This window comes from Myzus persicae, unplaced genomic scaffold, assembly GCF_001856785.1.
Source record: "Myzus persicae strain clone G006 unplaced genomic scaffold, MPER_G0061.0, whole genome shotgun sequence".
Classification (NCBI taxonomy): Eukaryota; Metazoa; Arthropoda; class Insecta; order Hemiptera; family Aphididae; genus Myzus; species Myzus persicae.
The window spans coordinates 446,773-462,962 of record NW_019101591.1 but is presented as its reverse complement, the minus strand read 5'-3'; the positions used below and the strand labels follow the sequence as shown (position 1 = coordinate 462,962).

The following is a 16,190-nucleotide window of genomic DNA, read 5'->3' as shown; positions in this document are numbered from 1 at the left end:
ATTTTTAAATATAGTTTTTACATTTGATTACATAATGATTTGTTATAAATATTCATTGATTAAAATATTATATTAAAAAAAAGGTGAACCCCCCCCATTCAAAATTCCTGAGCACGCCACTGTATAGATATACTTATAGTAATATTATAAAGGCTGACAACCGTCTTCGCTCAGAATCTAATGACACCTAATGAGTATGTAGCCGGGCGGTAAGTACCTACCCACATGCCCACCTTTTTGTAGTAAAATTCGTTCCTGGATTATATTTAAACTACGTTTCAATATTTTGTTCTTAGATTTGTTTTATATAAGTAGGTACCTACATAGATTGATAATAGTAGTACCTATTGATAATATCAAGTACCAATTTGAGTACATTCCGTGTACCTACTCTATTTTACTGTAGGTATTGGATACTTTCCTTCAAATAAGTTCTTTTTTCCGAATGGAATTAAAACATAATATTTTGGAATCGTTGTGATTATCGCTATACTTAATTTACAGCTGTGACTATGAATGATACATACGAATTTTTAAAAAACAATTTTTTTTGAAATGTGACAGACATTTATAATTTATGATGTATAATATATATGATATAATAATATATAGGTAATATAATATATTTGATAAAAACATACCACATTAATTGATACAATGATGCATAAAAGTTTTAATTTTGTAAAGGCTGATTTCTCATGACATCAGTTTTAGAAAATACACACAATGTTCACAGTACCTAGTACCTACCCATAGGTTACAGACCACAGTATACTACAGCCATTGTTTTTTCTCGTGTAATCAAACTAAGTGTAAGTCAAGCAGCCATCTATGTTAGAATTTAAAACCTTTTCTCATTATTTGTGTGTAAAAGGAATATGTGCCTATGTTGGTATGCCTTTAGAATCGTCTTGAGGTAAATCGCCCAGTAGTAAAGTTAAATATGTTTGAATTACTTCATCACATATTTTATTGTTACATATTTATTATTCATTTATGTGTTTTGATTTCTTGTGGAGTATATTACATTTTGATTTATGTGAATAAATTGTTTAAATTGTTCTTTTTATTTAAACTTGTTTTCATTTCCTAAAAATCAAATTATACATGAAAAGGTTTTGATGGGAGCTTCGATTCAATTTACTAATACCTATTTAATATTGCACTACTCTTGCATAATAATATAATAATATATATTATGTCTTTAATGAATTTTATGCATACTATTGTAATAACATAAAATCACTTACCTCCATGACTAACAATAAGTTTCTACTTAGAATTACCATAATGTAGAAGTATTGAAAAGTGTAGGACATTATCAGATTATTTTATAAATGTTAAAAACAAATATGTACATATTTAACTATTAAAACTTACAATAAAGTCAACCACAAAAAATTTGCCTCGTGCAATTGTGCCTACTTGCATTATGAAAATATGAACACCCTAAACTATCATAACTATACAAGCATACAGCTAACACTACTCAGTTAATACATAAAGACTTATTTGTAAACAGAAGGTAGAAAAATCAATTGTTTGTATTTTGCAATCATTTTATATATTATTTAATAAATAGTTATTATTATTATTATTATTATTATAATTAAAAAAATAAAACACCACTTATTTTAATTTTCAACATTTATATAGTGCAATAATGTAGGCACTTAAACTTAAGGTATTTAATCAAATAATTATGGTGTGGAAAAATACAAATTATAAACAATTTTAAAATTTTAATTTTAACTTAAATTATTTTCAAACTATAAGTGATAATTATTTTAAATACAAATGATCATAAAACGATACATTTATTAATTAACTTTTATAAATAAAAATAAAAATAATATTTTTTGCTCTGTCATTATAGCATTTGGTAAATACTTTACAACACACAAATAATCAATCTCTTTTTTTTTTGAGTGATCTCCATTATAATATATGGTTATCAAAATATCAAATGATTTTTACAAGAAGAAAAAATATTTTAAAGCATACCTACACAAAGTAATAAAAATAAAATATTTATTTTAAATTTAAAACCCATATCTAACCTAACCAATATTTTAATTATTACAAATTTTTACATTTTATTTATTTACAAGGGAACTAAAAACTACAAAACAAAATCTTAAATTATGCATCACTGTCATTACCAAATATGTCATTATCTTCATCACTCTCGTCTTCTAGAATGTTATCAAAGTTGAGCATACTTGTATTACGATAATTACTTGTATCAAACTTTGGAATTGGTTTTTTTTTCAAATGTTCAGCTTTTAAATCCTTAAAAATAAAAAACATAATTCAAATTTTCAAACAAAACACTTTTTAGACAAGCACTGAATATTTCTAACAAAACCTTATTGAATACAATGATTGGCTAAAGACGGGTTGTGTCAACATTTATGTAGCATTTAAAGAACCAATAGTGAGATAATGGTAATCTTAAACAAGATTTAGTAACCCATGATTGATCAATTCAATAATCAATTTTATTGAACCATTAAATTAATACATTTTTTAAACGGCCCAGCATTAAAACAGCAAACCCAATATACTTAAAAATTTGTATGTTTTGGTAGTTAAAATAAACTCTAAACAGTGTCACAACTGAATTAGGAAAGGGCCTATACATACAAAACCATTGTGCTCCTCTAAAAAATAAGATACACAATTAACATAAAAATGTTTCATTTATGTCAAGCTTTTTGATAAAAACAAAAATAATAAGTGAAAAATTGTATATTTATACATTTAATTAGCATTATTGTGAAGTTTATTGGAGTATTAGGTTAAATATAATTGCTGTTAAGTACTTTAAAAATTATTTATCTACTCCTTTTGTTTGCAAAATTATCAATTATAACATTCATGTCAACAATTGGCATTTTTAACAGGCAACAAAGTGCCCTGGAACAGCTAATAAATAATAATAAAATAAACATCAGTTCTTACTGGCGCGTTTAATTATTTATTCTAAATTATAGAATGATACTTTTTTGACAACTCATATGAACATGAATTTTCTTTTTTTAACATTGCTTATTGGCTATATTTTGTAATTTTATACTTTATACTTTTTTAATTATTTCAAACATGTTATATTTTAATGTTATTTAAATAATTTCATTTATAAAAAAATGATTGCTTTTGTCTATACAGCAGAATCTCATTAATCTGGAATAGTCTAGACTTTGCTTATCCAGACAGCTGTTTTATGATACGTACTAATAGTATTATCAGAAAAATAATTTGAACAACTAGTTATTTTATATTTTGTAGGACCTAATACTGTGTAACATTATATGTTGTACAACAAATAACCATTATATTTCTGAAATCTATAATACACGTTTTACAAAGTTTCAAGATACCTTCATACAACCATGTAAGTGTGCACTAAGAGAGCATTTTCCAAAATTTGCATTTCTAAGTGTTGCACAAGTATTTTTAAATTCATGATGGCCAATGAAAATGTTTAAGTTTTGAACACCATTACACTAAAAATTAAATAACGAATTGAAGAAAGTTTGAATCATATATAATTGAGATTTTTAATGAGCAACAATGTGATCAGCCAGTACATTGTATGCATGTAAATATAAGTATAAGTGTAAGTTTTAATTTTAACCTTAAACTTAGTTAATTTAAATAAATATTTTAACTGAATTGAAAAGTTCTAATGTTAATTAAAGGGGCCCTCAGTATAAGTCCTTTAACATACACCTCAATACTCTTAGTTAGAGTTCTGCATTTACCTTAATTTTACTGTCGTAAGCAACTTGTAACATCACAGATTCCTTGAGGCTTACATCCCCTGATTTAACTACACTATGTTTGTTTGGTACAGCCGGCTTATTTAATAAAAAATGCCTTTTTTCTGTTGGCAAGTGAGTGTCGATACGACCACATAAATTTTTAGCATAACGTTCCATATTTTCTGAGAATCCTATGGAATCGTAATCTTGCTTTTTTTCTTCAATCAAATCTTTCTCAATTAAATCTGATGGTTTGATCAATGTTTTTTCTGGTATCTCTCTGAAAGACAATTAAACATTTTAATTATAAACCATATAGACAAAATTACTTAACGAATAAGATAAGTACTCAATGATTATTTTGTGTTTATTAACTCCAGAATGTGAACCAAACATTCTCAATACATCTTCATCGTCGACTATGGAATCTGGCTGATTAACCTTAAGTACCGTAACATGTTGACCGGTCCATTCAAGAGTATCCAACTGATCATTGCCAATGTTCAACGCCAACATATCTGTACACAGCTTCTTTTGAATGTTGCGTTTGTTTAGTTCTATGTCCAGCTGAGCAATGAACTGCTTTAGTTTCTCGCCTTTGTCGGGCAATCCCTCGACAAATGGTCTAGAAAAACCAACAACAAAAAATTCAACATTCTAGTAACGATTTAAAATTGCCAACAGTTCTAGAATAAATCATATACCCGTTACTGAGGATCTTGCGTTGCCTTTCGTACAATTCCTGTAGTTCCGCATGAGTTTTCATTTTAAAGTTTACTTTGTTCTCGTTTTGAGTCTGCAATTTAGAGGCGAACATCGCACCTCGCGGTTATAATTAAAACGAATTAATAATTTAAATAATATGAAACTATTGCATTCAGTTTTCGTTATAGTGTCGTCGAAGCGGCCGTTTATTTTGGTTGTAATCCGCTGTCCGTAAGATAAGGAGACGATAGTGATAGCACCGATAAGCGAATTCCGACAGTTGATGTACCATGTACGGCAGTACGCCACCGCTGACAAACAATGACGTTTTCTCCCAGCAGTGCGTTGGCAACCCCATAATTCTAAAATCAATAATTATTAATTATTATGCCCGAGCACCCGGCATATTATATCCTACAGATAAATAAAAACATTATGCAAATACTCTATATGTATTATTGTGATATAAATTCTATCATCGATAACCTGGTGGGTCCTGAGCCCAGGCCCTGAAAGGGAAGGAGTGAGCGACATATTATATAGGTCAGCTGCAGCCTAGGCCCGATGCGATTTTTGAGACAGCGGAAAATTGTTCATCGTTTTACTTGTGTGACGCAAATGCCACATCTTATTCATTTTTTGAACATCGTACTATTTAATTTCGTACACGAGTGTAAAAACGTTACCTTTTTTTTTATTTGAGTAGGTTTTATACTACTACACATTTATAAAAATGTGAGAAAATTTAAAAGGACTTAAATTGTTAGTTGATTCAATTTATTATACAAAATACAAATAATAGGTCATTTGGATTTTGGATCAGTTTCCAGTAGGTTGCCTAGTAAATAGTAGGTGGGTACCTATGTCGATAAAATAATTTTAACTTGTCTCTATAATTAATCTGTGATTAGAATATTTCAAATTCAAACGTACCTATGCGTTGAGTTATGCATATACCTACAATCTGCGGCTGTCGATCTATTTATATAATAAATAGGTATTCGAATAAAAACAAAAGGAATTCTCAATTTTCAGTTAACTTATACCTGTTTTTTTTTTTTAATTTGAATTAAGATAGATATTATAAAAATCACCCACAGAATATATCATTGTAATGTTGTATCACCACAATATAATTTGCCTAGTGCTAAAACAATATTTTATAATTTTATTTCGAAATCTGTTGACCTACCAATTTATTTTTTTTGTAAATTTTATTTTAAGTGTCGAATATTGATATTTTTTAATAATTTGAATAAGTACATTCAAATATTCAATATTTGTAAATGATAGATATGTCATAGGTTTATTTAATAATAAAAGTGACTCCAATACCTAATACTTAATAGAACTATTAGAACTGTATTTTATAGCACTTTAATAACGCAACTATTTTTTCAATGATAAAATTATTAATAAAGACATACATTTTAAACTAAATATTGTTTTCAATTAAAACCCAGGAAATAGATATTACCTATTGAAAAAAACTACGAATTCAAATTTTAAACTATATAGTGGTTAGGTAAAAACTAAAAAGTTGACTTACGCATTATAGTCAATAAAATATAAATTGTTTTTTTTAGTAAATTGTTTTCATGTAAATGGTTGCCGCGGGTTATATAATATACTATAATAATTGATCAGATATAACGATTTAAACTTATAATTTTAATATTTGATTTCTATATTTTTAATCCGCTTTGGTTTGTCTGAAGTTACTCAGACTCCATTACTCCAAAACTGCTGGACCATTTTCAATAAATTCCTTGAGACTTAGAGGGTGTTTATAAGTATATTTTATAATATATTATATTATTATCTATTCTGTCCTTAAATTCGTAGGACCACGAATCATAATATTATACAACATTGAACATACAATAATATGTATATCAATAAACATTTCCACTTTGTCTGGAACTTCCTGTTATCAGCGATAAGCGTGATTCTATATTATCAAAATAATAAAATATTATTATCAACGACATCAAAATATAGTGTGAATAATGACAATTAACAAATTAATTTCGTAAAATCAATCATCGCAAGACGTAATATTTACCCAGTGTTGATATGTTATACTCCTCAGTTTAATGCATGACAAAATAATTAGTTCGCCATGATTCGATGTAGTCAATCATTTCTGTACCTTGTACGATCCGTAGTTGTAATCATTTATCCTTCAAACGCGTCTGAATGAGTATTTTAAATTCGGGTCTACCTATCATTATTATAATATAATAATAGTTAATAGTTATGTTTAATTCCGTAGTCTAGATTTAAACCTTCTAAAAAAGACGCTCATAATTTACAACTATGTGGACTATATTCTCAAGAGACTCATCCAAAGACTTTCCGTATGAAATCAGTGAATCCCCGAGGTATGGATTCAACGAAAAAAGTCTGTGGAAACTGAATAAAGGGAAAAAGAAGGTAAGAGCAAAGCTTGAATCCTGATAAAAATGAAAAATGTAATTTTTAATTATTCACTGACATTTTTGGATATCAATTATGTGTCTTCACCGTTGATCGATTGAGTGATATTTGTGATGTATAATTTTATTCAGGTTATTTATTCTATTAATAACTTTTTTAATAAAATTTTTCTACAATTAAATAATACTTTAACTATAAGAATAAAGAATAAAAAAAATCTGATTATTTACTGGTTGTATTTTAACTCATTATTATTATTATTAATACTATAATGTCAGGTAACAAATATTTTCAATTTGCAAATCATAGTAATGTCAATGAGCAATGCCAATCATTCAAAACTATCTAATATTATTATTATTATTATAGATAAAATGGTAACCACATTTAATTTTAAGAATTTTATTTAGTACTTAATTTCTTTCATTAGTAATATTACATAGGTATATACAGAAAGATTTTCAACTAATTTAATAACTTTTATACATTTTTCACATAATTTAATTAAGCATCTGCCATAATATAAACCTTCCTATCCACATAAGTTATTCAAAACACATTTTGAGTATTTGATACTTATTTCATTATGCCAAATATAACATATAACAGGGGTGGCCAATGTTTAATGTTTTAACATTTTTACTAATTTAGTTATTGGTAAATATTATTTATTTTCCGGCTATTCATATTATTTTTCATTATATTGCCTGTCTTGTAACTCTTATTGCTGGTAGACTGATATATAACAATTAACATGTATATACATTATTTGAAAATCTAATTTTACATAATTATCTATTCAAAATCAAAATAACTTTTATACTCAACTACACTCAACTTAAAGATTATTTATCTACTTCCTATAAACTTTGTTTCTATTTACTAAATATTTTTAATACTTAACACCTCATATTTTAGTGTAATTACTTACTAATAATCATCATGTTATATTTATTTTTTTAACAGAACACGACACAAGAAGTTTCCATATTTGAATTTTTAATCAATGATGACATTCCAGGAAGTGAAACCCGTTCAGCACTTGCTAAATCAGCTGTGAAACATTTGAAAACTTTAAAACATCCAAATATTCTCAGCTTTTTGGAAAGCTCAGAAGTAAACAAAAAAAATGTTTATTTCATATGGCTTCAATAAAAATAAATTGCTCACATTAAAAACAAATAACCAAAAATATACATTTTTTATATTGTAATATTTAATTTATTTTTAGGTTAAAACTATAATATATTTATCCACTGAATATGTTGAACCACTTCAATCATTTATATCATCTCAAAACAACCTTCATACGGATATTATGAAACAGTACATTGCTTGGGGAATATCCAATATAATAGTGAGTACATTTTTGACATTAATATCATTCAGTACTTGGGAATGTAAAGTAGATTTTATTTTACTTATATTTCAGGAAGGATTAAAATTTTTAAACTTTGAAGCAAAACTCTGCCACAATAAAGTCAATATTTGGTCAGTATTCGTAAATAAAGCCGGACAATGGAAATTGGGTGAATTAGAATACATGAATTCTGTTGACAATTCTCCGCCATCTTATGTTAGTGATTTATATCGTGCTCCAGGACATCGGCAATCACCTTTGTAAGAGAAAATAATTAATTTTTTTTTTGGGTTGCCAGACCCTCAAGTTAATACTTGAAAACAATTTTATAAAAATACCTTGAATTTAACATTTTTAGCCTTTATGCAATGTTGGGTAATAAGTTAGAGCTAGGATTTGAATGACCTAAAAACTCTAAAAGTACTCAGATGAGCGAAAAAAATTTAATTTTAAAATAAATATTATTTTAATTATTAATTATTTTTTATTCATTTTTGATATGACACTAAAAAGGTAAAAATTTGTTTTAAGAAGTAAATTTAATAGATAGATTTGAGTTAACTTGTGAGTTTAATTAATTATATTACTTTTTCAATTCTTACCGACTTTGCCAAATCCCAATTCGCCAACAACTCAGTTTGCCTAGAAATATACCAGTATTAAAATATTTGTAATATTATTTTATTAATATAGTTTCAATTTTCCTGATTCGCTGATAGGTTACAATAATTTTATCGAAAACGGGTGTAACAGCGATAATATTATGGTATGTTGTCGATATAAATTCAAAGGTACTATTTTCTAAGAGTACTAAAGGTAGTAATTGATATTACCTATAAAACACATTAAAAAAACTTAAAATAAACAAAAATTAGTTAATATACACATAATGAACAAAATATTTATAACAATGAGCTTAAAATGCAATTAATGTAAAATTAAAATTACACATACTAAATTATTATATCCTGAAACAAATTTAGTTTTTGGTTAGAACTGTATAACACTTAAAGAAAAAAATGCAAAAGTCACCAAAATCCTAGCTCTGGACTAATAACAAAACATAGATTTTTTTAAGTAACATTATGTAACTTTGTTATTTGTTATTCAAATAATTCAAGAGTAACTACATTAACTATTAATTTTATAAATAACTTTGTTAAATGTTAAGTTAAATTCTTAATTTAATTTGTTTGTCTCATTATCTAAAAGCACAGATAGTGTGTAATTTGTAAATGAGCTGAAATGATATCTTATAATAATCTTTACTTCGGTGATTTAAGAATATTAAATGGATTTTCAATGATAAAACAAATGTTTCTAATTTTAATACATCACGCTGTTCAAACGCTTCTGATTGCGCTTTTTTCGTATAGCCATGTTTGAACTTAACAACGATCACAATTAAGTGACAATAATTTTTAGGATACATTATTATATAAAATGAGTATGAAATAAAGAAAAATATTTACTTGCATAAATTATTATTTTAAATTGTATGTTATTTTTAGACATTTCAAAATTTTGAAAGCAACATTATTATTATTATTATTATTATTATTATTTAACTAGTTAATAATTACTTTTGAATTAAAAAAATAAAGGTTATCTATTACATTTGTGGTTTGGTAACAAAAAAGTAACCTTGTTACCTTTTAATTTTGTAACAATTGACGTAACTAAGTTATTTTTAAAAAGGAACTTACCCAACTCTGTATACATAGAACAAACTTAATTTTGGTGGGGGTTAATTTTAACATTGATTTTCTAAAATGTAATAGGTTATAATTTAATGTCTTAATAAAATATATACTTAAATTAATAACATATTATACTATTTATACATACTTAACAACCATAACATATTTTTCAATCACAAAAAAAAAAACAATGTTTTTTAGATTATTTGTAATTGGTAATAGGTGCCTAGATAATATGTATGGCATCACTAATTATTTTACACATGTACTTTGCTGTTTTGTTATTAAAATGTTATTATGTACAATTGATGTTTATTTATAGTTCAATTGACATGTGGGGTCTCGGTGTGCTAATATGGGAAGTATTCAATGGCCCATTAACTAATCAATCAGCATTAAAAATTCCAAAAAAGGTATTATAATTTTACTTAAAATATTAAAAAAATTAAAAATTAACAAATAATATTGTTTGACTTTGATTTTACAGATTCCTAAAGAGATTTTGACAATATATCCAAAGTTGGTAGCATTAGACCCTATGAACCGCCCATCATATGATATTGTGACTTCTACATTACGAGAACAAGGATATTTTGGTAATGACTTGGAAAAAACCATGACATCATTAAGCCAATATCATATACTAGATGATTTTCAAAGAACAGCATTTCTTGAGAAATTGCCTAGCTTACTAGAAACATATCCCAAAAATATAGCCCTATACAATGTGTTGCCTAGTCTTCTTGAAATGTTTAATTATGTTAAAGAACAAAAAGTTATATTTCCTTCAATGATAAAGGTAATCAAAATATTTATTTATAGAGAATTGAAAATTATTTGTGTACTTGGTCAATATAATTTTGTTTCCTCTAGTTAAGTACCATGTTAGATGATCAGGAGTTTGAGGAGAAAATAGTGCCTTGTATTATCAAACTATATGAGTCCAACGATCGAGCTACCAGATTATTATTACTCAATACAATTGAACTATATGCAAGTATGTTCATAATATGTTAACTATATGTTAATTATTGATATATACCAACATTTGTTTGAACTATTGATAGTCTTATAATAGTGAATTATTTAAAATGTCACTATTTTCATCTTTATAATTGTTTATTTATTATGTTACAGGCCGATTAAAAGCCGATTTATTGAACACAAATATATTCCCACTATTAGTTAGTGGTCTTGCTGATGCTAGTCCGACTATAAGAGAATTGACTGTTCGAGTAAGTCATTTATCAAATCATAAAGTAAAAATATATTAATTACAGACTTTTTATTTAGAGTATGGTTTATATAAGTTCAAAATTAAATTATAATAATTTAAATGTGGAGTTAATGCGACATTTTGCTCGCTTACAAATGAAAGATGATCAGGTATAACACATTAAAAGATATATAAATTATAATTTATTGATATTATATATTTTTAAATGCAGGGTAGTATAAGGACTAACACTACTGTGTGCTTGGGTAAAATAGCTCAATATTTAGACCCAAAAAATAGGAGTAAAATATTATCCTCCGCTTTTAGTCGTGCACTTAAAGATCCATTTCAACCATCAAGAATGGCAGGTTGTTCTAATCTAATTGTGTATATGTAATTATTTATTTTTATTGAGTATTATGTTTTAATGCAATTATTATTATAATTAGGTGTTTCAGCATTTTCGGCTACTCAACAGTATTATCCTTTGATTGAAGTATCGACCAGAGTATTGCCAGCATTGTGTCAAGTAACTCTTGACCCTGAAAAAGCAGTACGAGATATTACCTTTCAAACAATCAAAGGATTTTTAGGAAAGCTTGAAAATGTTTCAGAGGATGCAAGATTAAAAGAAAAAATGGGTAGAGATTTATGTGTTATCTAGCATTAAATAATTTGTGAACATTAGCGTGCGCACTGGATTGGCAGGGTTAGTAGCTGTATATCTAGCCGGCCAAATTCCCTACTCCAAATACAATATATTAAGCAATCTTAAATCATTATCAATATTAATAATAGTAAATTATCTTTAAAGATCCTACTAAAAAAACTGTCCAAAAAAGGCACATTATCTTGGGAGTTTATTGCCTACCAAGCCATTCCAAGGATTTAGTGTTATGAAAGTTTTCCCTCCTCTTTTTCTGTGTTCACCATGAACCACGATAGAATTACTTCAACCTACTATCCTATGTCAACAAGGTTAGCGCACGCCAATTGTATTGATTTTAAATGAAAATGAATATGAGTTCATTGTATTTTGTAGAAGAAGAAGTTGCCAATACTACAAGTCCAGCCATGCCCACATGGGCAGGATGGGCTGTTACCACAGTAACTTCCAAGTTTTATTCATCCAAAATTCCTCAAAAAGATGAAAAATCAGTAGAATTATCAAAGAGTTAGTATATTTATTGACAAATCCTTAATTTTACTTTATCTACTAATTCAAAAAAACCGTACTGGTCATAACTATTTCATCTTGTCTTAACTTGATTTAAGATAACTCAAATATAAGCAACTGTGAACAACAGGCGTACAGTAATTCACTTAAAGACAATGTTGTGAAAAATGTGTATGAAGAGAAACCAGTTAACAGTATAAATATATTTCAGGTTAGATCTTTGATCTTAAACAATAATAAATAAATAGTTAATTTAGTTACCTTGATACATCAAAATGCTAATGGATAAAAATATATGTTCACAAATTCATTTTTTTTTCATGTAAATGATTTAAAAAAGCTTAACAATTAGAGTTTTATAAATATTTCTTAAATTTAACTATAAATCTTTTTATTCCTAGGACTCACTAAATCACAAAAATTCCATAGAAGATTCTACATTACCCAATGACTGGGATGATAACTCTGGATGGAATGTTGGAGATGATTGGGAAAGTATTGGTGTTGATACTTCGGTACAGTATAATTTATAATAATAGAATACAGTTTAAATGCAGACAGTTGCAATATAGATTAGTCAAAACATTGATAGGTTTAAAATATCAAGAAATTAAAACCCCCCCATAAAACATATTATAAAAAATGACTTAATTTAATAAACCTAATACATCATATTATGATAACATTACTATAACAAAAAAACTAATAATATATATACAAATATTAAGTTTTCTTAATTTAAAAAATCAAATATTTCATAAATATTAATCATAATTTAAAAACATACAACTCTAGACTTCTATCAATAATAAAAATATCTGTTTATCGCCTTCACAGTTACACTAAACCTGTGGTGTACAAAGGGATATATTAAAAAATATTTCTGTACAGATAACAAAAATGTATTTAGATTTAATAATACATACTTAAATACTTATTGTGAAAAATAATTTATTTTAATAAATTTCAAATACTTTTAGTTTTGGTTATCAATACATATTATTTAACTTAACTATATAGGTCATAAATTGGTGATACACACATAATTAAGTATTACATTATATAAAGTTTCTAATATCTATTGATTATTTTTATTAATGCAGTATTAAAATTGATGTATAAAAATTAAATTATGAATAAAAACAACTATATAAATTGATAGTGCACTGGAAACCTGTGGAAAATAATTGATTAGCATTTTACCATAGATATTGAGTGGAACTAAATGATAACCAACAGCTGGTATATGCTATCTTTCTATGGTAAATGGTAACATAGTATTTTGAATACATTTGTTGAAAGTTTTTCTACATTAAACAAATTTAATAATTTTTCCCAAATACTTTTCTACACTGCACTGAAGACATGACACCAGTATAATAGCTGATACTATGCCTGTCTACCTGTGTAGTATACTCATATATTGTTGATATGAAAAATCTTGGAAGTATCTTCCTACATACAGTAATTTTAATTTGTCAATACTTTCATTATTTGACACTTAATTGATATTTTGTGCTGTCGATATTTAGATAATCAATCTTTTGTTACCATACAGATAAAAATTAAATTATTATTATTATTTTTTATTTTCTCTAATTGGTAATTAAATTCTAATATAATTTGCAATGTGATTTATTGTTATAGAATTCTTTGAAAGATAAATCTGATTTCGGTTGGGAAGATCAAGAGCCTATTTTACTGGATGATTCTGATGAACTTGCAAAAAGTGAGTATCTTATTAACCGTTTGAATTAAAAAATATCAATCTATAACGCATTTTAAAAAATTGATTTTATAGAAGCAGAGGCTGAGTTATTAAAAGAAGAAATGCGCAAAAAACGTGAAGAAAGAAAACAAGAACGTATAAAACAATTAGAATCAAAACGTAGCAGCAAACAATCCTTAAAATTAGGTGGTAAAAGATTATAATTTTGGGAAATAGTTATTTCAAAAAAAAGTGTTTTGGTTTTGTTAAAAACTTTAAATAATATTTTAAGAAATCAAATACATGAATTACTATGACTTTAATTTATGAATACGCTTTTATAGCAAATTTTTACCTATTCTTTAGTTATATTTCAAGTAAAATGATTTATTACATTTTATTGTACTTTTTATAAATGGTTTTAAAAATTATACATTAAGATAACACATTTTATCATTTTTCATAATTATTTACTGGACTTAATACTTTTAATCTACATTTAAACTTGAGTGTTACTCTAATTTATAAAATATGATTTTTTTTATTGATTCTATTACACCATATTTTTGCAAAAAAATAATTTATCTACTACAAATGAATAATATATTAACGTTTAATTGGATAAATAAAATAATTTTTGATAAGATGGTTAATCTTATTGGAGGATGTACATCACCCTTACCTAACATGACTTTTTCATTATTGGCAGCACAACAATGTGGTTGCAGATACCTCATATTAGGAGTTAGGCCCCTGGGTTTCAGGTTATCATTTCTGGCTATCATAAAATATATAGACGTATGAAAAAATATAACACTATTATAAAAACCAAAATTAATGTACTAATATTATTTGTTTTTGGCGTGATTTTATACTATCTAACTCGTTAATAATAAATTCCAATTTTTACTTAATATACATATTATATTAATACATCTAAACAATGTATTGTATTCATTATATCAGATTAAAATTTCTTACTTAATTGTAGAACATAAATTAAATTCTACCTTGTTGCCTATTTAATAATATTACCGTTTAAAGGTAAGAAAAAGAACCAATTAATTTTGTGATCAAGGATAATAAGTCCGAATCCAATGGCGTATCGGGAACTGGCGAGTATACGACATATACTTTTAGAGTCATAACAATATATTATACAAACAAATGCATATACACAAAAAAAAAATTCACTTTATGAGCATTTGGTCAACGGTGGCCAGAGGGTATATTATTTTTTATTCTTTGTTAAATTGTGTTTACCAAAAAAACAAATCGTTTGTTATTTCTGTGGTAAATTGAATAAATTTAGAATCTTTATGTAATATAATAATTGATTATTAGAATATCTAATTATTAATGATAAAAAAAACTAATTTATATGATTGGAATTCTGTAAAGATTACCGTACCAATTAATTTATATTATATACTATTTAGGTGCAAAAACCTATTAAAATACAAATATCAAATACTTAACATTTATAATATAATTTCTAATTTTTAAATTTATAAACATTAAAGTCTCATTTCATTGACTTTAATATAAAAGAATCAGTTATAAAATATTTGTTTACTTGATTGAATATTATTGTTTAAAATTATTGTTAAACAAATTAAGATTTATTATTATTTATTAATTTCAAAACAGGATTTAAATTATTTTAATATATTGTAAATTTTTGGTGATAATAAAGTGAGGAACGTTAAAAATAATTATTGAGTGAAACAAGAACAATTTTTGCTACAGATACAAATCTAGGGATACAGTTTTAGAAAAGGGATAATTTCTTAATACATCATTAAAATATATAACAATGCTTAGATATAATTAAAAATAGGACCCTAAAAATTCCTTTTCATTGGGGGCCCAAAATTCTAGTAATGCCACTGGCTGGGAACCCTTCAAATATAAATTATACTATCCATTTCATTTAAAATATTGATACTTAAAAAATTATTAATAGTCCAAAATTGTGTTGTTGTAACTTATAATTAATAATAATATAAAATATTTTTAAGACATATTATTCAAAGATTTATTGAGACTATGTATGCTAAGTATATTAAAAATGTATAGTTGTGTACATGATTAAACCATTGAGTATATTATATTGTA

General features: G+C 25.9%; 2 protein-coding genes across 2 annotated transcripts; one reads left to right on the top strand and one right to left on the bottom strand.

Moving 5' to 3' along the window:
* Positions 1–2,044: 2,044 nt before the first annotated feature.
* Positions 2,045–4,741, bottom strand: LOC111029804. The gene is made up of 4 exons (XM_022308983.1): positions 4,472–4,741; positions 4,117–4,392; positions 3,768–4,047; positions 2,045–2,292 (listed from the first exon to the last, which is right to left on the bottom strand). Exons 1-4 carry the CDS (start codon positions 4,582–4,584, stop codon positions 2,143–2,145), a joined length of 819 nt encoding a protein of 272 aa, XP_022164675.1. The 5' UTR covers positions 4,585–4,741; the 3' UTR covers positions 2,045–2,142.
* Positions 4,742–6,459: 1,718 nt separating this feature from the next.
* Positions 6,460–14,395, top strand: LOC111029803 (N-terminal kinase-like protein). The gene is made up of 17 exons (XM_022308982.1): positions 6,460–6,675; positions 6,748–6,908; positions 7,878–8,027; positions 8,143–8,268; positions 8,344–8,531; positions 10,294–10,384; positions 10,459–10,770; positions 10,845–10,968; positions 11,109–11,206; positions 11,265–11,357; positions 11,420–11,555; positions 11,637–11,828; positions 12,230–12,361; positions 12,463–12,575; positions 12,766–12,879; positions 14,012–14,093; positions 14,166–14,395. The coding sequence occupies exons 2-17, from the start codon at positions 6,792–6,794 to the stop codon at positions 14,294–14,296; spliced, it is 2,199 nt and encodes a 732-aa protein (XP_022164674.1). The 5' UTR covers positions 6,460–6,675; positions 6,748–6,791; the 3' UTR covers positions 14,297–14,395.
* The last annotated feature ends 1,795 nt before the right edge of the window (positions 14,396–16,190 follow it).

Excerpts from the sequence above, each read along its gene's own strand:
- LOC111029804 (XM_022308983.1), bottom strand. The coding sequence starts at position 4,584 with ATGTTCGCCTCTAAATTGCAGACTCAAAACGAGAACAAAGTAAACTTT. Across the intron at positions 4,393-4,471 it reads CGCAAGATCCTCAGTAACGG|ACCATTTGTCGAGGGATTGC; the intron begins GTATATGATTTA and ends TGGTTTTTCTAG. Across the intron at positions 2,293-3,767 it reads CTTACGACAGTAAAATTAAG|GATTTAAAAGCTGAACATTT; the intron begins GTAAATGCAGAA and ends TTTATTTTTAAG.
- LOC111029803 (XM_022308982.1), top strand. The coding sequence starts at position 6,792 with ATGTGGACTATATTCTCAAGAGACTCATCCAAAGACTTTCCGTATGAA. Across the intron at positions 6,909-7,877 it reads TGAATAAAGGGAAAAAGAAG|AACACGACACAAGAAGTTTC; the intron begins GTAAGAGCAAAG and ends TTTTTTTAACAG. Across the intron at positions 10,969-11,108 it reads TACAATTGAACTATATGCAA|GCCGATTAAAAGCCGATTTA; the intron begins GTATGTTCATAA and ends ATTATGTTACAG.